Raw genomic sequence first — 20,043 nt, 5'->3', positions numbered from 1 at the left:
TTCCTTCATCGAGTCCCATTTCTAGATCAATACCTAAAGCAAAAGAGCAAGTAAAACAAACTAGCAGAGGAGCATTTCTATGTTATAAATTTTGAAAAAGGCAGGCAAGCAACTATTATTACCTTCAACAATTCACAGCATCCTTCTCACTAACTCACCATTTTCTTGGGCTGTTTAGATTAATACATTTTCACTCAGGAACTGCAAGAGTTTCTAAACAATGCCTTATGTATCTTCATACTGTAGGACCCTAACTGAACCACAGAAATATAGCTTCTGTTACTTTTGTAAAGGAACTTTAAAAAAAAGAAGTCAAAAGTAGTATTTCACTGTTAGTCAGATAGTTGCTAAGAAGGAAGTGTCAAGATTTTTTTCCTTTGCTTTGCTTAACAAAAACCTAAAAAAAAAATATATCACTTATTCCCAAATCTCACTGAGTCTTCAGTATATGAACTACATAGGAACTACACACATTGCTGTCAATGTAGCTGCAGTACACAGATTATAGCAGTGTGATAGCTGCACAAGACACGCTGAGCCAATTCATCTGTTACAGTCAATGGTGTTTAGTAGGGATTATTTAATTCCCTCTGCTTTGTAATATAGTTTTATGCTGTAGAAAACCAATCTAATTCATGCCACTTAATGGATGGTTTAAGCAGAGTGCTATTTTGCCTCCTAGGAATCATTTCCTTGAGATAAAAGCAAATTTCTACATTTTACTTATATTTAAGTAACAGAGGATTGTATATTAATCACATACTCATGGCAATCTATGTGAAATACACATCTACTGCTGGGATGCTAATTAAAACCAGTCTTAGTTACACAGGAAATTCTTTTTCTAAAATATACTTACAATCAGTGAAGTATGTCTCTGGGCCAAGTTCTGTGGGGTACTGAGCAACTTAGCACAAGGAGAGGATTGGTTTTTTTACTGGGTGGAATCAGATATGATGAAATTAAATATCCAGCAAATACAGTATGTATATGTGAGTTTATATTATTAAACAATGTTGTCCATACAATACCGTGTGAAAAACTGAAGATTCACTTGTAGACAGTAAAGACTAGGAATGGCATCTCTGTCAGAAGAAAACACTCAGAGATGGGTATGTATTTTTTGTGCTGAAAAAGTGTTTCTTATGAAAAAATCCCACAAGACCTTTTTAAAGAAAGCATTACTCACCGAGTCTTTTTCTGATTGCTTCTGTAGCCTGGTTTGCCAGTGGACAGCTTGCATGACAATGGCTTCCCACCTTCTCTCAAGGTTTACGATTATCAACTGCATGGACTGGTGGTCTGCATTTAGGTTGCAGGTCTCCTGATCATCCAGGAGGTGCTGGCATAATCGCAGCACAGAGGCTACCCCACGGCGCCTCTGCCTGATCTCAGAGCATAGAGACTGAAGGACAGACAAACAGCAGATGTCAGCATGGAATCTTTGCAAACTGAAACATTAATTATTATCTGATATTTAGTGGTGCTTAATCTCTGTCTTGCAATATTTTTTTCAGGTCTTCCATAAATTCCCATACTTCTGTCAAAGCTTAGTGTTTTATTTTCAGATAAATACAGTCTTAACCTTAATAGCACAGCCAGACTAACACTACGTTCAGTCTTCTTCAAACAAATACCATACATAGCTAACTGTCTCTATAATGCTGAAAGTTTTATGGTGTAGACTCATTTATTCTTCCTTTCTTTTTCATTCAACTGGGTCACATCTGAAATTAGTTACCCTGACAGTAATCAGCTTCAGAAATTCTACAGAAAAATAAGAGGGAAAAATTGTAGTCGTGCAATGAGAATACGTATATTTTTAGAAAAAACAATAGAAATTATGGGTCATATGTGCCCCGTCACAGAAGAAACATTACAGAAGGAGAAAATTTAGTATAAAATTGTTTACAGATGTTTTTTGTTATCATAAAATATTTTCAGGGTAGTTCCACATTCAAGTAAATGTAGGAAAACTGTGATAATTGTATCATCCCTGAAAAGAAGTAATTCAATGCGTTTACTTCATATACTGATTCCAGTATGTGCTACTGAGAATGCAGTTTGACGTAAACTGGACAATGGGAGACAATTGCTAAGCCCTAATACTGAAACTTGATGGGAGCCAGGATATGTTGGTTCTCCACCAAAACCCTAAGAAACTGCACTGAAAATGTTGTTGAGCAGCAGAATAAATAATGCATCCTATATGCCAGAACTAGAACGAGGTCTACCACCCGGAGCAGTTAATGGCATGGGGCTCTTCCAAGCATGGTTTTATCCCTGATTATATTCTACTGTCACTGAACATCAAACCAGGATTTTTTAAACTCATAACATATTTTAATAATAACATCTATGAAACTGGGGCACAGAAGGCAAAAATGCACGTGAGGATGACTGCTTCAGCCCAGGTTCTGAAATCCTTTACTTTTATAACACTGCATAGCTCAAGAATTCAATAATTACCATAGGGCTGTGCTACTCCTGAATTTAACAGGACTGTGCTCTACACATGGGAGCTTTCCAGATAATTTAAATTGTAACTTGCCAACATCTGTTTCCCTCTGTGGGACACCACAGATGAAAGTGCATGACCCCATGAGAAAATGTGAACTATCATCTTTTTTGAAGACAGGGTATTTGCTTCTAAACTTCCAGTTAATGGTAAGAAGCAAGCATAAAAAAGCCACTACACCTCTCAAAGCTGTTCAGAAGCATTAAGTGATAAAAAACCAGGACACCTTTCTTAATTTTATCAGCAAAACAAAAACATTCTATAAAAAAAGCTAATTCCAGTTCCAGTTTTTGTATCAGTGTTTCTTTAAAAATTGAAATTTATAATTAGAAATGTCAAAACTCAAAGGAGCATTTTGCTGCTGTTCTTGATCAATAATATTAAGCCGAAAGTGTGAACCGAAAGGTTGGTATATACATCTAAAAACATGTATCTTTTCTTTGCATAGGGATAGTGTGTAAAAGACAGGGATTTCCTTTAAAGCCTTCAAGAGAAATGATGATTAAACTCACAAACACAGCTGAATTACTAATCCACTTTCACTAGTACAACTGGGCCATCCTAACAGATTGCTTATTAATCAACAAGGGTAAACAAGGCAATGCAATCTCATTTAAAGAAAAAGTTTTAATGCCTAAAAGTATTTGTGTTCAAAATGTTATTCCCGATAAGCCTTCATTAGAAGACATCTTAAAATGATTAAGTATATTTCATTGTAAAGTACACTGAGTAGTACAGTAGCAGGTGGACATTTCATACAGATGTTCCACTTACTGATATAATGCATTCTATAGCTATTTAAATTACCCTAACTCTATAATAGCTAGAATTCTATTACTTCTGTAATGAGAGAACCCTGTACCTTTAATATTTCTGAATTTTAAATAAGGCGAATGACAAATTCCCAAACCACTATTTATGGCAAAATATGACCAGGAATTTTATTATTCAATTTATACCAGAGCTGCATTTGCACTTGCGTTTCCTGAACTTGCCCTTATTTATTTTCCTAGAGTTCATTACTAGTTTCCTTCGTAGTTCTTGATGTAACTACCACGTCTGGCACATTTCCTTTCTGATGATGTTCATAGTTTAATGTCAGATCAGGAAAAACACCAGCCAACTAAACTGGACCAAAAAGTCTATCTTCAGTCAGGGTTCTTATTTTACATTTTATAACAACAATTCTTTTTTTTTTTAAATGATGGTGAGTTATACAGCAATCACAGCCAAATTTATGTAGGTCTGCATTAACTTCATAGAAGTCAATACGGCTCAGAATCAGGCCCCATAACATTAATTTACCTTGATCTATCTGATTAAGTCATCCCTTATAAATATTGGTCTTTTCTGATACAATGCCTTTTAACATGATGAGGTAAGGAGAATTGCATTCATAAGCCATTATAGGGGACTTTAAGTGAGGCCTTTACATTGTGTTATCTGAAAGCAGAGCTACAGTGTCCAAGTCATTTCTAATTTATATCAATTTTACACCAGCATAATAACAGTAGCTTTACTGAAGCTATTTCTGATTTACATGGCTGTGACAGTACAATTAGGCCTATGGCACTTTTGTTTCAATTTTATTACATGATATTATGGTTAATATTAAACAGGAGAAGAATGAAGTGCTTGTATCTAATAGTGTATTGAAACAGTTGGCTATAGAAACAATACTTTAAAACCTGGAGAACTTAATCATGTAAAGACATCTTTAAGCCCTATATAATAGCACTAACAATAATGACTTTAAGCAGTATTAGGGTCTTGTGTTCAGTGTCCTAAAGGGACACAATAATTGCCTATAAGACATGACATGATATATACACTGTGGTGTTGTATATCCATCAAAGTTTTGCTGTTGTTAAAATGGCATCCTCCTATAAAAACCTGTCAATACAGTAATTGCACATGCAAAATATGCTTCCAGGATGACAGTTACTTTAATTAATTATTTGTGAGGTACATTCTACTCTGTGAATGTAGAAGCTATAATTCATGCTCAATAAAAGTAAATTAATTTAAAAATTTGATGAGTTAGGAAATATGATGAGTACCCCTCCTGAGCCTAGGGTCTTATAGTTTACGGCTGCTATTGTACGCTACTGGGCACTTGAAGATTCAGAAAATTAGGATGTGATCTAACTGTACACTGAGGTGCATCACTTAGGCTCACTTAGTCTTCTGTGTGTGCAGAAGATTTGCTGAAGTGTAGATTTAGAGATTAAACACTTACAATTTTGTCCCCTCATACTATCATGTGTCCATTGAGCTGTGGTAAATGTAAACACAATCCAAATCTTTGTAAATGTGGGAGAAAGATATTCACTTAAGCCATTTGCAGTGACACTTAAATAAATGTATTTGACTTTTTTTGCTGCAGGCTAAAAGTATACACAGTAACTGCAACTGTTGTGTATGAAGTTGACTTTGTGTCTGAGTCATTTGCTTCACAACAGATACCCTGATATCATTGACGTGTTAGTCATTAGAATGTTCTTACGGTCATGGCTTCCCATACTGAGGATTCCTGTCCATGCTGCTAGAATCTTGGAAGGCTTTACTTCCCCCTGTCCACTCCTACTTTCAGTGCTTTGAAGTTATCACCCGCACAGCTAAAAAGGGCTACCTGAAACTACTTTCACAGCTTGTTAATACCATGACTTAAATCATCTGGAAAAGCCCCTACTGAGTCAAATGACATCAAACACTCCTTCCAAGCCAAGGGCTAATGGCACTATCTATGGGGATGGAAGTGGCCATGATCTGAACAGAAGGTGCTTGGCTTAGTTGCATGACTCCTAACTGAGTGACATGTGACCAGAAACATGTGTGCAGCTTTAAGCAGTGCCAGAGCATATGAGAGGCATAGAAAGGTGGGAAGTTGAGGAATGTTATAGCTCCTCAAGCCCCAGTGAGTTTCCATCCCTCAGCCTTCCTGCGGCACATCAGCATCTGAGCTGTGCTGCACCATCTGCTCTGCATGACGGAAAGACCTGTATGGGAAGTCAGCCTTCTCACACAAGATGTAAGATGAGTAGGCCACTGAAACATGGTATATCAAGAATCTTGACCAGGCGTTTATATTAACTATTTAAGACTTTTGATTAATTCAGTGAGACTAATTATGCTTAAAAGTAGTTTAAAAGTCATTGTAAAATTAGTTGAGTTGCCTTAAATCTACATAATCCACACATTCACCACAAAGATTATTAAGATGTTTTCATAGCGTCATTTATAACATATTGTTCGGAGAATTCACTTTTATGGGATCTGAAGTTTCTTGTTTTCACTCTACAACTGGATTAAATTTTCATGTAGAGATGGCCAGGGATTTGAAAATAGCTGGACAATGACAAACAGTAATTTAAACAGATGGATTTTCTTTCTGCTTTCAGGCCCAGAAGAAATGCCAAGGTATACTGAGAGAAGCACTATTTCTGGGCTTCTGTGTAGGCATGGGCAACACAGGCTGTTTTAGGAACACAAAAGAAGTTTAGCTGCAGATAAATGACCAGAACCAAGAGGAAGTGTCTGTCTAACCTTGCTCTGTTAAAGGCTTACTCTTCCTCCTTCTTGCATAATGTGGGTATGTGAGGGAGGGAATGATACACTTCTGATTGCACCAGTTGTTCTTTGATGGAAGATGGATCTGCTGTTCTTTAGTACAACAATCACATGCAGAAATTAAGGCAGGATCTGAGAATGGAAGTCACCCTTCTGTGTACACCAATCAAACTACAACTCTTAGAATTTATTTGCCTTTTTATGCCTGATTTTTGGCTAGGGCAGCATATCAGGTTTTAAAAGCGATAATGTTAAACTGTTAAGTATCACAACTAACAGAAATAATACATCAATAAACAGAAACAAGAAACAGGAAAACAGGAAAAATAAATGAGGAAATGCTTGCAAAGTTTGGGTAAAATGTAGTTTTCATTGTCATCTGTGAAATGGCAATGCCTATTAGAACTTCTCAGGCTAATGCATTCTTGCAGAGCAGATGGTGAAAAGAAGAATTTTTGGTTCTGAATGAAAAATAAAACCAACAATTTCTCAAAAAATATTAATAGGCGAGTAGTTCCTTAAAATAAAAAAGCTAAGTGACAAAGATAGAAAATGAATGATTACTTGTCATTGTTTAGAAAAATACTGCCAAACCTGTGTGCTTTTGCTGATTTCAAGGTTAAAAGAATATGTCACCTTATATGGGAAATCTACTCAGTTGCATACTGTGTGACTTAATCTATATTGAAGCTAAATATTCTATAAGTATGCAGTGAAGTGCAAAAAACAGCAATTGAAAAATGACATGATTAAATGGCACAACATGCAATCATTTGCTCTCAATTATATCAATGTATCTTCTTCATTTCAAGGACGCAGGCAGAAATATTGTTTTTTAAATGCCTCTATTAAATTGGGCACCAATAATAAAATAGATGAGAGTCCTAATAAGCTCATTTGCCTAACATATATCACACACCACAAAACTATTCTCTCCAAACGGGTTTGTTCATAGATCTGTCTCCCAGTTGTCACCAGTCTTGGCTATATTAAAAAATTTTAAAGGCACAAAGCTTGCAGACCATTCAGTGAAGAACCTTTGTACTTAACCCTTGAGAGAAATGTAATGCTAATTATGGAAAAAGTATTGATATAATATCTTTCCTGTCACATTTTATTATGATGACAGTCACAACAGAATCTGGGAATGACATTTTAGAAATATCATCTAATTGCAAGTCAGAAATACAGAATGACAGTTTAAAGTAGAATATCACTTCTTTCAAAATAGTGAACTGGTTCTCTTCATTTAAAAGCCTTACTTTTAATAGTATTACAACCACTAAATTGCTACATTGATCATATCTCTGTAACTCACTGCTTAGCAAAGTGTTATGATATTTCTCTTACCAGAGAACTGTGTCTCTTTCTAGACACATTAAAAATGACAATGAACTAGAAGGAAAAAGGACTTCATTTCTGCACTAGCTTTAGGAATGTACATAAGGGTTTGCATTCTACATATAAGCAAGTATTTAATTAATTCTTTTCATTAGCTGTAAAAAGGTACATGGGTATCTGTACTTATTTGAATAAATAATTGAATTTTTAATTATTATATGTATTATTAACATAATAGATTATTTATATGTTATTATAATTTTAATAATTAAATTCATTAACTGGGTAAATATATTTATATTAAGTAAAATATTTACTTTTAAATATCATTCCCATTTTTCTCTTGAAGTAAAATATATGCACTAAAAACAGTCACAATTCAGATTAGGTGGTTCTGGACCCATTCCATAAAAGCTACTATTATATCTGTATGGCATTCTTTAACTTCTTTGTTCTATTCCTTATGCCTGTTTAAGTACTTCAAAATATTTGTTTGTAAGAATACCATTCAATGGTCTGTTATTTAGCTCATGCTCCCATGTAACTAGTAATATGTAATATACTCCTCTTCATAAATTAAAAACACTATTAAAATTCCAGACATATAAAACAATATGAAGATTAAGTTACTATAAAAGAAACTATAATAGCTTACAGATTGCTTGTATCATTACGAAAGCGCTGGTATCTATTACAGTGTCTCCCTGGAATAAAGAATGCACTTTTGGCAATAATCTGTTAAAAAAAGTGCCCATTATTGTTAAGATGCTCCTATCTTAACTCTAAACTAGTATGCAATTACAGAAAGATAACTTTTAAAAATAAAAGTAAAATGGTGTTGGATGGAAATGAATCTTCCCTACTGAAATAAAACATATCTTTTCCAAGACTTATTTTTCTTGTGTTTCATACAGGGAATTAGATTCATTTTCAAATGGAAGTATTTTAGAGCTATATACTACTCACTTTGAAGCTGGGGTTAACTCGGTTCCAGGGAATAAGCCAAGTTACTCAGATAGAGAAGCCAGAGGGAATGGCATGAGGATTCATATTTCTAGTCTAGCATAGTATTTATAAATGCCTTTGGTTTGTGTCTGACCTCTTCTCATTTAACTTGAGAAATTATCTTTCCAGTGAAAAAGATTCAAAGGAGAAATATTCCAGGAAGTGCCACAATTTTCCAGGGTTTCTTTTTTTGCCCCCCAGAAAATGCTAAGATAAAATCAGGCTAATCATCAGACAGGTAGGATAAACATCAGTGTTTTGCTTTTGTAGTGAATCCTGGATTACATGGATCAAAAATATGTTTGCCTATACTGGACATTTTAAATTTGAAATTTTTGTTAGATCACCACAGTGAGTAGAGTTTCAAATGAAATGTGTAGAAATTCAAGACAGTAAACAAATTCAGGTACAGGTGGCAACTTTTCTTAAAAATCACGTAAGGCATCATTTAGGTTCAACTAACTCTTTGAAATTCACTTATAATTACATCTTAAAAGAAATCAAGATGTTTCTCCACCTAGATCACATATTAGTTCAACTTGACTTCCAGTCTTTGAAATTCACTTAGAATTACATCTTAAAAGAAATCAAGATGTTTCTCCACCTAGATCACATATTAGATGCCAAGAAACCACCTCCAATTGCCTAAAAAACGTAGGTATGAATTTCAGGCATTTTTAGTGAAGAGTTAAAACTGTTAAAACTTTGTATTCTATCTTGGAGCTATATTGAGCTTTAAAGGAAAAACTTCCTTGCATGGGTGTACATCAGTACCTGTAAATCTCAAGCTGAGGTTCAGATGTTAATAGCGTACTTATTCCCTTTCTTAATCCAGTTCTCTCATAGGTGGACATGTATTTTTGCTGTCCTTGTGCAATGGGCCTGGTATATTCCAAAATATACTGAGAGCTTAGACCCTATTCTGAATTACAGAAAAACATGTCCTGCAGTGTATAGGTATTACTTTTTTTGTGGGAAAGCAGCAAACATAAAATACATTAGACTATTCTTTTGGAGACTTCAGAACAAAAGGAACAAAAGGAAAGGGAAAATAAACGCATGTAATAAGTAAGGAAAAAGATATTTCCTCTGGCTTTTTTCTTATGTCAACGAAGTAAATTTTGCCTGGATGCAAAAACACACAGGTTGAGCTGTGCCAGGGTAAACTGAGGAAAATAAATTGTGATGTTTTCATCTCTATCTGTATACACACAGGGACAACAAACAGGCTTTTCCAGAAATTGTGTTTGTCTTATTTCCAAAAAGCAGTGCATCCTCAGAATGGATATACATTCTTTTGCCTTACCTTAAGCACAAATATGCAATCAGGCCCACAGTTTTTGGGTTCAGTTCAAGACAAAACTAAAAGTCCCCAACAAGAGAAGCTACTTAGAGCAGAATGAACTAGAGCCAGGCAGCACTGTGGCGAGGTAGGTTCACCCCTCCCAGATGTAGGGTAGCTCCCTCAGTACCTAACCTGGTAAATAAGATAAAAACAAGTGATCGCATTGACTAGGGAAGTAATTGTCCCTCCCTACTTGTCACTGGTGAGGCTGCATCTCAAGTCCTGTGTTCGGTTCTGGTCCACTCACACCAAGAAAGACATTGGTGTGCTGGAGCATGTCCAAAGAAGGGCAACAGAGCTGGTGAAAGGTATGGAAGGCAAATCATATGAGGAGTGGCTGAATGAGCTGGAATTGTTCAGCCTGAAGGAAAGGAGGCTCAGAGTATCACTCTCTAAAACTACCTGAAAGGAACTTAGTGCCATGGTTTAGTTGACATGGTAGTATTCAGCCAAAGGTTGGAATTGATGGTCTTGGAGGTATCTTCTAAAATTTATGATTCTGTGATTCTATAAATATGCTAAGTTTTAAATTAATACTAACTTGCCCCTTGTACAAATTAGACGGACATGACTGACATACACAGTTTAGTCCCAGGACTATGAGAAAGCTTGAATTAGCAGGAAGGACAGAAGCAGGTGATTTGGTCAAGAAGAACTGTGAATGGCAGTCAAAAAGCTAAGGGTTATCAAAAACCATGTCTGGCTATGGTGACTGCTTGCTGTGATGGTCTTAGAGACTCAGAGGCACTCATAGTATTGTGCCTTCAAGTGCTTTTTTTCCACTGCCTGGGCGATCAGATTGGGGTGAGAAGACTAGACAAGGATGAAAGCAAAGGGGCCATGAAAGAAGCCTTCACTTCTTCCTTCACCAATGCTTAGAACATAATGAGGTGCCTCTTACTGTGACCAAAATATTAAAATAAGCATCAATGTGACTAAGGGAAAGATGGTTCCATAATAATGACCTTGCACCATCAGCCATTGACAAAATGCAGGGGAAATCCATCAGATTAGGGGCCAGGCCTTTAGTTTTATTTTGACACAAGGTAATGCACCCCTTCCCTAAGACAACAGTAAAAGAGCCATCCTTCAAAGGACAGGAATCCACACACTACATTTTTCCCCCACTGACTTTATGCAGCAAGTATTAACTAAGCCATTCTCTTGTCCCTAGAAATATGGTACCAGTCTACAAATCCCATTCCTGACTGACGTATTTGTGATACATAATTTGCCTGATAATGAATGCAATAAACACAAAGGAATGTATATTGAGGACCTATTCTTTTACACTAATATTCTCACTCATACTAAATTACACTTTACCCTACAAATTCTACTAAAATCAATAGATTTCTTGGCAGTATGAAATTATTTTCAGTGTAAGTAAAGGTACTTACTACAATACAGGTAAATACAGTCCAGAAAAATACTTCCTATTGGAACTATGATCTTTTAACTTACATACAAAAAAAAAACCCAACTTGGGAAAACTGTCCAGTATGATCCATCAATTAAAGAAAAATCTCATTAGTAGAATTCAATTGCTCCAGAGACACTACTCAATCAATAATCCACTAATATTGGATAAATTTGCACCTGAAAATGCAATGCTATGACTCCAAAGGGGCAGTTATAGACAATCAAATAAATCATCTAATCATATGCAGTAGTACAAAGAGAACCTTGATGGAGATAATGCAGTGAATTTTTCTTAACTGTCTTATATTCCCAGTCCATGCTGAGCTTGGTTTTCCACATGTTATCAGTAACAAAGGTAAAGCTTTGAGGCCAACCAAAGTACCAGCCCTCTCTGTAAATTAGTGTGAGTCAGTCCTGGCATTTTTTAGGGGAAATATTTCTTTCTCATTTTCTTTTCTCATCTTCTGCTTTCTTCTCATTTTCCTTTTCCAGGTTAATAGTAACAGAAGAGAATGTTTCTGGTTTTGCAGTAACTAAGTCTTCAAGGCAATAGCAGTATGATAAGCAGTCTTATTTTCAAGGAGTCATTTGGATGGATCAAAAGATAAAAAAGCCAATTATATCTTCAATCACAATAAAAATAATAAGTGATAGAACTGAGAGTGTTCTCTCAAAAGAAACCATTTTTTTTACTTCTACACATATGAGTCTTCAAGAGACCATGACTTAGGGGAAATATGGCTCAAAGTCTGTAGGTGTCATTGATATGAAAGTCTTGGGAAAGGAACTGTAAGCCCTTTGTCACTATGAAATTGCAAGTTTTACTTTGTAATGGCCAGTTAGGAACAGCTTCCTCTGTAGGCCAATGTCTTCTGTGTTGCTAAAATTGAGTGAGACCTCAAGTCTCTCAAGGTTACCCATGACAAGAGAATTAAAAATAGATCCTTCCAGTACAGTAAGAAAGACAAGGACAAGGACTCAATTGCCTCCTCACCAGTTCCTGTTAACAAGATGGTTCAAATGAGCACCCTATTGCACGTCTAGGAGAACTGAAAGAGAAATTTGGGCTTAATCTTTCTGGAAAATAAATAAACCTGTAATTAGTGCAGAAGAACCTCACAAATATCAGTAAATCATTCTAAGTTGGAATTGCAATTGTCCCATCCCCAAGTCCCTCTGTCCTAATGATACTCCTGATGATTTCTTGAGTGGGATTCATCTGAACTAATGCAAAATGTGAGTCTGAGCTCATTTAGAAGCAGGTATTCTGAGGTACAGTACCTCTTCTCCATAGCCTAAATTTTCAATTTTTTGGTTCTGGATGCCTAAACCAGAATGGATTAATTGCATACCAAAAGTACTTTTCTTCCTTCCAATTACTAGAAAAGAAACTCAGAGATCTCTGTCCTGTAGGTAGTCTGTTTTAATGTGCCTCTGTCTATGCTGTTCATGGGGCAATCATCATGGTACCAGAAATAAGGGGACAGAACATAAAATAGACCTAAGAAGTAAGCAAAATATGAATTTGTACCCTAAAAATAGCCACTGGGTCATTCTCTGTTCACCAAAGCATTCAGTATATTGCTGTATCTGAGCTCTGCTGAGCTCAGATCTTCTTATTACTAGAGAAACCTCCATCCCACACCCCAATCTTAGTCCAGAGCTCTTCTGTCTCTTCATTTGTCCCAGAAAAGGGAGTAATTGAGGGGGGAAAAGGGTTCAGACAACTATATATTCTTTAAGATTAATTTTGATGTTTTGATTAATCACAAAGTAAGTAACATTATAAAAAAATCCCCAGAATTATGGTTCAGGATTCACAGCCAAAATGAGATGATGGAATGACAGCTATCTCAGTGGAGCATTTATTCTTAAATGGGAATTTGACGAATTATGGTTCAGGATTCACAGCCAAAATGAGATGATGGAATGACAGCTGCTATCTCAGTGGAGCATTGATTCTTAAATGGGAATTTGATGTAATATCAGTGTTACCTTAAATAGGAAGAGCTTATTGAAACACAAAGTGAACTATTTTTCAGTAATAAGTATATTAAATAAAAATCTGAGGTACATTAAATATCTAAGTGTTCTGTGTTTATGTGTATTTTCATATATACAGAGTACTGTACATTGGTATTTTAGCAAATTAAATCAACTTATTATGTATTGTATTAGGGCCAAAAAATATGTATGTACAGCTGCTCTACTATAAAGATGTGGCTTCTCATTTCAGTGGTCCACAGAAGTGCTACTTTGGGATGGTGGGTTATGGAAATTCAGTCTGAATTCGCTTCAAACCTTTGTAAGAGGCATTAGGCTACATTCAACTTTGGAATCCTACCTGGTTTTCTATCATTTAGTAGTGTATGCCTTTCTGTTTGCTAAAATTGAATCCAAACAAAATTTGGGTAAACAATTCTTCATCTGTGAAAACTTTTGGGGCTCTGAAATCACACTCCTTTTGAGAAATTAAAACTTTCCTTTTTTTTTTTTCATCATAGAGGTGTGAAAAGGATTAAATCCAGCTTGACCTCTTCTGGACTTTCTGTGGCAGACTGTTTTGCATACCTTTGTTACATGCATATTGAAATTCTGTAATTCTTTAACTGCAGCTCTGCCAGAAACATCATTCTAAAAACTGTAAAGGATCCAGAATGCAGTGGTGAAAGCAACTCCTGCCACCAGCAGGAAGAGCCAGCATTTTCGTTAATTTCTGAGTCTCCAAACCTTTATTCAACGTTAATAGTTCTATTTCATTTTGGCTACAATCTTAAATGCTTCCAAACTCACTTTTGTTTTATTTGACTGAAGTACATTTAACTAGTTTCTTTTTTTTGTATGAAGTACAGTGTTGCCTCTTCTACAAACTTTTCAGTAAATATAAAAAGCATCATAAGACATACGGACTATTAATTACCAATGCAACCTATATTATTTAATCAGAAAGTTCAGTTGCATTAGGCATTGGAGAAATAAGAGATGCTGATGAGAAATACTTGTTTTAAAATGACACTACATCATCTGGTATGCTCAAGTCATAAATGTAGTGGAAGATGAAAACTTACAGTTTGAGGGGGTCTAGTCATTAGAAATAGTTACAACCATCACAAAATTTACAGTGTTTACAAGGCAAGCAGAAATGGCAACAAATAATACTGGCTGGGGAATTCAATAAACCATTGACTTTTAGAAATTTCAAATGAGAAGAAATTTTCAACATGTTTCGTATGATTAAGTAGTCTGATTTCTTTAATTGATATATAGACTAAAGTGAATGAAAACCACAAGCTTTCAGTACTACAGAAAAGCAAGACTATTTTTGTTAAAGACACAAATAAAGATTTAAGAGACAGGTATGACTCTATATAGCGTGTTGCTTATTGCTTCAAATAAAACCAGATCAGGAAATGACATGAAATGCAACATTATTTTTGCCAAACAAAATTTAGAAATAATGTCTGCTAAAATCCCATTCTAAAGAGAAAAATCTTGTTCCCCATCACAGTTTGGAGGAGAAAGAGAACAAGTTCCTTTATAAATCTTGCTACTGGAAACACTAGAGGCTTTCCCAGTTGTACATGATTGAGAAGGGATACTGAAACAGACAGGTACTCACAAGTCTAAGCTTGTTCTCGAGTAGCTGGTCTGTGAGCCAAACCCAAAACAACTTTTGGAGGCTGATCATTTCTCTGTATAAAACACTTAATGTCTTAAGTTTTATTGCAAGTGACAGAAATATATGACCGATTATTTAGGCTCTCTTGCTGCTTTTTGAGGGAATTTTGCAAAGAAAAAAGCATGCTTTTTGAAGTCCCAGACACATAAAAGAAACGTGGCAGGCCACTTCTACTGACAAGCTAACAGGCACATAAATTTCTGGCTAGACCTTAGTCAAATGAAACTTGGTAAAACTTTATGAAAGAATACAAAGTCTTTTTATTATTCCTTCTCATTCTTCACAGCTCCAAATCTCTCCTGATCCACAAAACAGCTCTATATTTTTAGTTTAGAAAATCAGTTATGCCAATTATTAGTCTTGTTATGTCTGGTATTTCAGGGGCTAGAACTATGTGTTTACCCTGAGAATTTTGGATTTCATTTAAAAAGTAAGATTCTGGTTCTTGACCACATCATTTTCTGTGGAAAGCTAGAAAACATGAACTCAAAGGACTTAAAGAGGAATAAATAGCGTGAATAAATAAAATAAACATATATTTCTAACTATGATGAGCTCAAGAATTTGAAGGATTTGTTTTTTATTTTTTTAGTCTACATCTTGTGTTGCAACAGAAGAAATAACTGCAGTCAGACACCCTGGCTTCCCCCTTTACAGCTCAGCAACTTGTGTTTATTCTTTCTCCTTTCTTGAACAGAAGCTGTCGTTAGGCTACACTTTACTTTCTGTGAAAGCCTTAAAAAGTGTTTTGATCTCCAAGTATTTGATTTCCCTCATTTCTAAAAAGGGGATGATAATAATACCTACCTTCAATGTTTAGTGGGGCTTAGTTCAGTAATGCCTGTGCAGCATGTAGAGCTCCTTGACTGGACAGTACCATAGAAATTCTAGGTATTATTATTGCACAGGACTATTCCAAAAGAAAACAATGCAGTAGCGAATTCTTTAATAAAAAGAACACTCAAATTTATATGGCATGATTTTCTATAAAAAAGACAAAGAAGCCGAAATAGTTTCCTACTAGTGAATTTAACAACTACTCCTCCCACCACGTTGCTCTCATCTTGGGTCCCAAATGCATGTGAGCTACACATTTGATTCATCCTGCAATTGCAAAATGGAAGCAAAACACCTCAAAAAATGGAATAATGTTTTTTCCTAAGGCATAACTCTAATTTAAAGCATAACATTATGGAATGAAAATCAATGGCATTGTTGAGTTTATTTTATTAAAAATGTTTCCCTGTGTACAGTGGCTCTGTGTATTGGGATGGTGCATCACAGTAAATTTCCATTAAGAAACAATGATTCACTTACCACAGTGAAAGCAGTAATAAGGTTAAACTCTTAAGTGGAAAGTAAGTCAAACTAAACCCCAGCAGGTTTTCTACTAGTGGCATAGCTAATGTTTTTGAAAATGTTCTAAATGTTCTCTCTCAAATATATGTATTATACATTGCAGTATTGTTAATTATATCCATTTTCTCTTTTATACACTTCCCCAGGAGATCAGTGAAGAATGGAAAACTTACTTATAGTGAATTTCAGATTTAATGAGACAAAGATGGTTCAATATATATGACAAAATTATGTGCTCTCACCATATTTGATAGGTAATTATTTTTTATACTCTAATGGCTACCATTTTGAAAATAATTAATGTATTATTTGTGTAATTAATAGATAATCAACCGAGTAAGAAAATACTCTGGCTACATCATGGTGGATAACACTATACTGTTTAACATCGCTAGAGCTTTTGGCATGATATTATGCCATATATGTGTAAAAAGATTTCATTTGAGAGATTTATGTACAAAATATGTAGTATGGTATTACTCTCTGTGTGTGTGTGTGTAAATGAATATTAAAAAAATTAGATTTAAAAAAAGCTTGCCTGAAATTAAGATTTTTAAATACATAGTTCTGCACTTAAATAAATGCCATCATTTTCTACAGAAATAAAAATGTCCAGCATTTTGTATGGAAAATATGCATCTATTGCTGTGAAGTTCTGCAGGTCTATCAACAGTCCTTCCTAACTGCTTGCTTTGAAGTTTGCTGATAGATGAAACAGAATCATCATGACTGTTTTCCCCCATTAGCGCATATTTAAGAAATTGTGCATCCCCTTGAGACTGCTGTTGCCCTAGACACCCTGGTGTACTAGTGGAAGAGAAAAAACCTCTTTACCCCTAAAGCTCAACAATGACTTGTGATTCCTTTCTTATTCTTTGGTCACAGATCACTTGCAGAGTAAAGTGACCTGTAATGATGACTTGGGTGAGGGTTTATTTAGAAACTATGAAGAGAAGAAAATTGCACAGTTCTACCAGGTGTGTTTACTAAATTAGCCCTCTTTCCTGAATGTTGCCACTACTTACAGGGAATGGAACAAAACATGCAAGCTCCACTAAGTCAGTTGCAAAGCTGAACACTGGCCTTTGGTTGAACGAGCTTATCATCTGAATAAAGCATTGTGACTACAATCTTTTCCCTCTTTTCTATAAATCTTCAGGCTTAGGTTTAGGATGTGGCCTAGATTAATGGAAATCTCACAGTGTATATGTCTTTGCCATGTATCTAGTTGTCACAACCTTGAATGTTTTCTCATATATGCTAAATTTAGCTCACTGTAATTGTTACCTCAGATAGGCTGTTCTTGACTCATATGTGCAGAGATATAGGTTATTAAACTGATGATCACACAAGACCTTAATTACCTTATGCTGAGAGTGAAATTCAGAGTGAAGCTTTCTGTGGCAAAATTCAGCTGCTTTTTTTTTTCCCCTCCCCATTTCAGGGGGATTGGAAATAGATCATCTTTTGGGTCTTCTCCAACCCAACCCATTCTATGATTCTATGTTTTATAATGAGGCAGAAGGAAAGAATACTATTGCTTTTACAATCGTGGTGCAATTAGTCCTCTAAAGACCTCTTTTGCAAAAAATATTTATAAAATAAATATTATTGTAAGGATTCAATAAAATAAACATGAGTGAACACATAATGAAGAAGAAAATATATAATTAAATATAAACAGGCATTGCATTATGTTATGTAAAAGATAAATATTTTACCTCACCATAAAGAAGAGTTTCTCTACAAAAGCTATGATAGGTTTTTTATTACCTTAAAATATTGCAGTTGTTTCTCAGCATTCATTGTTCCTTCATTTTCTTGTCTCAGACAGGAATTGAAGATGAAAAGCTCTGTATCTCTCAGCCACCCTTTCAGCTCTTTGATCCTGACCTCCAGCTGCCTTACCAGGCTGCCGCTTTCAGGCGAGAGCAGGTCACGTGGACCTAACCCACTGTGCCCTACCATTGTGTCTTGGATCTTCTCTCCTAGGGTTTTCTAATGCATCAGATAAAAAAAAAAACACATAGATTAGTCTTATGTACCAAAACATATATAGGTTAATGTGCAACAAGAAGAATCTGTTAAATGACTAGAGATGTGGTTTTTTAATAATTATGACTAATATCAATCAATTTTATTATTTGTTTCCTTGTTTCAACGCATTTCAATTTTCCTACCCTTGTTTCTCACTTATGCTGTTCTCTCTGGGTCACTGACTTTGCTAGAAGGATTATAAATTAGTGTTTACTAAGAGTAATTAAGGACAGAGGAGACAAAATTATTCTTAACTTTGTAAACTAGTTACTCTACAGAATTTGTCCATGGCTTGAGACACTTATGGCTAGGAGTATAAGACCAGTATATACCAGTATACAACCAGTGTAAGAGTCACTGGTTTCTAGGCAGCAAGAGAAAATATGACAATCACTGAGTTCTCCAGACTCCTATCCAAGGTACCATTTACATTTTTGGAGACAGATATTTTTTGAGGTATGAACCGTTAGGTTATAATTTTCATTCATGTAGCCCTGAGGCTGTATAGAGGAACAGTTAGGTCACAAAAGCTGGTTTGTTTTTAAGTGGTTGAACTCATTCAGACACCAAAAATCTTCACTGTTCCTGAACATAAGGCCAATTTTTTAGGCGACCAAATTCGAATTTCTGTTCTCCATGTTAAGTATCCACTTTGAGATAATGGACCAGACCAAACGTTCGTCTGTTATCGCTAATAAAAGTAATTTACTCCAGCTTTTCAAAGTAGTATTTCTAATAACAGAATCACTGAATAACATTTTGATAGTGGACGCTGGGTGCTTAATGAATATTCTGAAGAGGCCAGGGATAGAAAGTTACCTTCCTTTTCAGTATTTTGAAAGGCAATCCTTTAACATCAGAAGAGAGATGTGCTGTTGCCTGCTTCTCCTATGCCAAGCAGTATTTTATCTGACCTATAAGAGGCTGTCAGGCTGACACTTATTATAAGCACTAGATCTGTGTTACTGATTGTAGAATATTGAATATACACTGACACTCACATCCAATAACCTTTTAAACTGATAATTAGTGGTGGTTAATTGTTGTAACATGAAGATACAGTTTTAGGTGACCCAGTATGTCTGTCTGCTGGAAGTGCATGCCATAAAAGTTACTGGAATATAATTTATAACAATGAAATTAGCTTCCAAAAATAAGCTTTAAAACACAAATAAAATTAGAGCAACAGATATTAATCTGCTATGTGGCATTCTGTAAATCACATCTTTAGGAGATCATAACTGAAAACATGCTTTCTTGGCAACACCCTTCTATTTTCATGGTGCAAATATTGATAATTTGAAGACCCTCAGTGGAATCCAGCACTAGCTATTGTTTTTATGCTGCAACAAAAGTAGCAGCAGGAGGTGAAATCAATGCCCTTGGAGGGTAGGGTCACAAAAAAGAATTTATTGCCACTTTTTTGTTCTGGAACAGTTTGCAATCATAAATTCTTCATAAACAGAATACTTCAGAGAATGGTCCGTCTTCATAAATATACGACAGAGGACATCAATTTCATTTAATTCACAATTTGTGTCAGCACAGCAGATGCCAATGCCTGCCTTGATAGGGTTGTTTAATATGCAATTGAGACAGAGTAATATTCAGCACAGGGGACAAAATTTCACAGATTAAACTGTACGCACCACTGACATTTCATTCTAATGTATTTCCATTCCACAGTGTTCACCTTAGATGAAAGTAATATTAAAAACCATATCCCTCTATTTTGCCATTGTTAGAAGTTAAAATCCTTGTCTTTAA

At 35.3% G+C, this 20,043-nt stretch overlaps 1 protein-coding gene across 6 annotated transcripts in view; it reads right to left on the bottom strand.

The window, feature by feature from the left end:
- The window catches only part of AKAP6 (A-kinase anchoring protein 6), a 210,651-nt gene that overhangs the window by 25,679 nt on the left and 164,929 nt on the right, over positions 1-20,043 (bottom strand). For all 6 annotated transcript variants that reach the window (XM_041421063.1, XM_041421416.1, XM_041421326.1 and 3 more), the window contains 2 exons: positions 18,013-18,237; positions 1,190-1,405 (listed from right to left, as the gene is read on the bottom strand). In XM_041421063.1, the coding sequence (XP_041276997.1) occupies positions 1,190-1,405; positions 18,013-18,237 (441 nt within the window). The remainder of the gene's footprint in view (positions 1-1,189; positions 1,406-18,012; positions 18,238-20,043) is intronic.

The sequence above is a fragment of the Onychostruthus taczanowskii genome, unplaced genomic scaffold (genome assembly GCF_017590055.1).
Source record: "Onychostruthus taczanowskii isolate IOZ18803 unplaced genomic scaffold, ASM1759005v1 scaffold1, whole genome shotgun sequence".
Classification (NCBI taxonomy): Eukaryota; Metazoa; Chordata; class Aves; order Passeriformes; family Passeridae; genus Onychostruthus; species Onychostruthus taczanowskii.
This window is presented reverse-complemented; position numbering and strand designations above follow the sequence as displayed.